The sequence below is a fragment of the Lupinus angustifolius genome, unplaced genomic scaffold (assembly GCF_001865875.1).
Source record: "Lupinus angustifolius cultivar Tanjil unplaced genomic scaffold, LupAngTanjil_v1.0 Scaffold_18_101, whole genome shotgun sequence".
Lineage (NCBI taxonomy): Eukaryota > Viridiplantae > Streptophyta > Magnoliopsida > Fabales > Fabaceae > Lupinus > Lupinus angustifolius.
Genome location: NW_017719201.1, coordinates 5,262 through 9,311, shown reverse-complemented (window position 1 = coordinate 9,311; position 4,050 = coordinate 5,262). Strand labels below are relative to the sequence as shown.

Below are 4,050 nucleotides of genomic sequence, written 5' to 3'. Positions count from 1 at the left end.
CATTTTCTTTAAGCACATAATAATATTTTATGACAAACATAATTATGACGAAGATATTAAGCTATTATTGTTAATCAAATCTAAGCATATATTGGAAACTAAATCATATGAATTAAACATATATTAATTAAATATGATTTGCATAAAAGTGAATAAAGTTGATCAAATGTTACCTCTATATAAAAACTATTAGTGAGGAATAGTAGAAAACTGAATGATATAAATTAAATATAAGTGGACATATCAGAGATTATGAGAAAAAAAATGAGGGTATTTTTGGAACCTAAATATTTGCTTCCCTTGTTTTAAACGTAAAAACCCGAAGTTGTGAGCACATAACTCACTCATATTTTTTTGGAAATATTTCTCTCTCCACCTTCTTCTTCCAATCTGACCCCTTCAAACCCTTACTCTTCTGATTCCCCCTGAACGCCTCAACGATTCAACAATTGAACAACCCCAAACGTAATACTCAACCAGATCTCGCCTCTTCTATATATTGGGACCAAGTCATATTTTTTGGTATTCCAGTTTCACATAATGATTTGTAAGTTCTCTTTATTCCCCATTATCAATTTTGTCTTCATCTCTGTCTATCCTATGATTGTTACGCTGTGGTTATAGCTTTTATCTTTTCTCACTTTCTCTCTTATTTGGCATTTCTCGCGTTTTCTCTCTCTCACTGTTTCCCTCAACGATCTGACTTCGATGACTCTCTTTTTTGTTTTTTTCTTCTATCGCTTCTGGATCCCTATCCTGTTGAACATCACAACATCGATCTGACTTATGTTTTTAAATATTATACATATCGGTAGCCGGATAGGGCAGGTTGGAGTTGACTTTGGTACTTGTTTGAATGGGATGGTTCAGCAGTTTTACAAGCTATTGCCTATGTCGTATAAGCAGGAGGAAGATGATGTGATTGGATCGGTTTTTATCGGAGGGGATATGGGTAGTGAGAGGATTGGTATTGGGATTCTTTCTATGAGAGATTATTTAAGGTCTTTGAGTGCAAGGTTGAAGAATCATGGGTTTTTCGAGGATGATAATGTTGTTGTTGCTGAAACTGTTGATGAAGAAGGTGGAGGGTTTAATTTTGGTTCTAATGGTATTCTTGGTACACGGCAGGTAACAAAAAATCTTGATTTGTGATTGTTATTCGGTTGTTAGATCTGTGAGTTTCTATTTCTAGATCGTTCAATCGTTTGTTGCTTTCACTTTTCAGCAAGTTTGACTGTTTATTGTATGATTTGTTGGTAAACTTTGAACTTGTATATGTGTTTTATTATAGGTTTGAGGTTTCGTTTTATTATTTTGTAGTCTCATCAATTTGCTTTTAGGAAAAAAAAATTGATTTTTTTGTAGCTGAAGAATGAGTGAAATTTTATCAGTTATTTAGAATTTAGATACGAACAGTTATTTTGTGTTTAGATGCGAACAATTATTTTCATGTTTTTAGATTAATTTTTTTTATGTATAATCAGTTATTTACAATTTAAATGCGAATAATTATTTTGTGTTTTATGAATTTATAATGCAGTTCCAGATTTTATATTATTATTGTATAATATGTTTATGTGTTGATTTTATATTGTTCCAGATTGTATATTGTTCTGTAATAGAGAGTCATTAGCAAATATGTAATTTTAAGTAACATGGCTTGTCCCTTAGGACTTAGTAGTTAGCAATATGAAAAACTACTTCTTATAATCTCTCATAACTTTTGTGTGATTAATAATCTGACATGATAAAGTATGACTTAGATTTACGAGGATGATGAATTTGCACAACAACAATCCAATGTAATTTGTTGATGTGTTGAGTTAGTTGACAGTGTTTATGTTGTGTTGATATGCTTGGCAATACTGACATACATAGAAAGAGTTATTAACAAATATAAAGAGTGATTAACAAATGTAAAGAGTGATTAACAAATACATAATTTTAACTAACATCTGTTGTCCCTTAGGCCTCAATAGTTCGATAGTCAAACATCATCATATATATGTAACTGTGTTTTTTCTTTTTCATAATACATTAATTTGCTTCCTACATCAAACCCAAAAAGTTTATGAAAGTAAAATATGTTTTGTCATTTCTCTGTTGTTATTGATTAAATGCATTGATATATAATGTTGATATATATTATATAAAAACTTTAATAGAAAGCAACAAAACCCCAATTTGAGAATTTCAATTTAATGTATGTTAGAGAATTGAAGTTCACACGAAATTGAGATAAATATAAGATGAAAACTACAAAAAGTTTTAAATTATAGTATTAGAAGTTTTAATTTTTTGTTTCAGTACAAAATATTGAATTGATGGATCAAATATTTTACCTTAATTGCATTTTCCTATTTTTTTCTACTAAAATTTATTTATGCATTAATTGTTGATGTGTTGATTCAGTTAGCCTTATTTATTTTGTTTAATTTGTTAATTTCGTTCCGAAATGTGTTGATTCACTTGGCCATATTTATTTTGTGTAATTTGTGTAATAACTTTTGTAAGCTTAACAATTTAACAAAAAAATATGACATACCTTGATACTATAGACTAATCACTGGAATGTGTTTTATACTTTCTCCTTTGGTTGATGAATTTATGCACTTCTATCAATTTCGTTCACAGAATGTGTTAATAAACATTTGTAACGTTAATAATTTAACATGAAAAAGTATTACTTACCTTGATACTACGCAGTGATTCATGGAATGTGTTTTATACTTTCTCCTTTTGTTGTTGAATTTATGCACTCCTATAAATTTCATTCACAGAATGTGTTAATAAACTTTTCTAACGTTAATAATTTAACATGGAAAAGTATGACTTACCTTGATACTATGGACTGATCTCTGGAATGTGTTTTATACTTTCTCCTTTTGTTGTTGAATTTATGTACTCCTGTAAATTTTGTTCATAGAATGTAAGTTACTATAACAAATTCAAAAATATGCAGGAAAAATGAGCAGAATATCTTTGTGTGGAGGATAGTTTCTTTATGCTTATAGTTGAAGAGGAAGAACTTTGTACTTTGTACTGTGTATGAAGATGAAGATAACTAATTGTTATTATTGCCTTACTCATTACTGTAATACTGTGTGAAATAATATTGATTGAAAAAACTTGTTTGATATATAATAACTATCATTACTAATAAAAAAGTACGAAATACCTGAAGGTTGCAAAAAGATGAGATAGAATAAAGATGGAGATGAAATATTGTGAAACCATGATGTGATTTATATTTTATAGGGTAATAAACTTTTAACAATAGTGACAAAGCTTGCATGTGCATGCTTATAAAAAAAATGAAAACTGCCATTGCCCATCCATCATGGCAAGTTTGAAATGAGAATAAACTGTCATGACCATGTAAACCAGTTACCCACATTTCAGTGTAAACTGCCATGAGCATGTTCAATATATTTCATTTATCCACATTCCCCTCAAAACAAATCTGTTGTGGCAGTTTAAAAAGAAATATTAATTAAATTAACATACCTCATAATATATAGAGAAATGATTTTTTAGACTTATAAAGGATAAAAAATGAATAGAAATTACTCCCGTGACAGTTAAATGAAGTTTTCCCTTTATATGATGGTATAGATTAACAACAATTGAAACAAACAGCAAACATTAAAGTCGTTGTTTTTCTAATCGTTAAAGTCGTTGCTCCTTTAGTAGTTTGGACCCATAATATCTAGGAATGGCAATGGGGCGGGTCAAGTTTGCACATACCCAAACCTGAAATTCAAAGACCCGAACTCAAACGCAACGAGGTTGAAAATAAAGATACCATCCTCGAACCCATCGGATTTTGGGTAACCCGAACCCGAAAAAACCCTGAAAATTATAAATGTACTAAGGACAGTATGATATCATTTTCGTTTCATTTTTCTCTAGTATTTCTATTTTCTCTTGTATTATTACATTTCTTTTATGTTTGAAGATCCAATAATATGTAAAATAAAATTAGAAATAAAAAACAATGGGCACATGATAGAAATTTCAATTTTAAATTTAATTACATTACTTCGAGGC

General features: G+C 29.5%; 1 protein-coding gene across 2 annotated transcripts; it reads left to right on the top strand.

The window, feature by feature from the left end:
- Positions 1-368: 368 nt before the first annotated feature.
- LOC109338161 lies at positions 369-3,045 on the top strand. 2 transcript variants are annotated; one of them, XR_002106524.1, is made up of 3 exons: positions 369-547; positions 816-1,128; positions 2,963-3,045. XR_002106524.1 is itself a non-coding variant. In XM_019575311.1 (2 exons), the coding sequence occupies exons 1-2, from the start codon at positions 787-789 to the stop codon at positions 2,969-2,971; spliced, it is 351 nt and encodes a 116-aa protein (XP_019430856.1). In that variant the 5' UTR covers positions 651-786; the 3' UTR covers positions 2,972-3,044. The 2 variants fall into 2 exon arrangements, 1 of the variants encoding a protein (XP_019430856.1); XM_019575311.1 differs by lacking the exon at positions 369-547 and having other exon boundaries at positions 651-1,128; positions 2,963-3,044.
- Positions 3,046-4,050: the final 1,005 nt, after the last annotated feature.

Coding starts and splice junctions, on each gene's coding strand:
- LOC109338161 (XM_019575311.1), top strand. CDS start 787: ATGTTTTTAAATATTATACATATCGGTAGCCGGATAGGGCAGGTTGGA.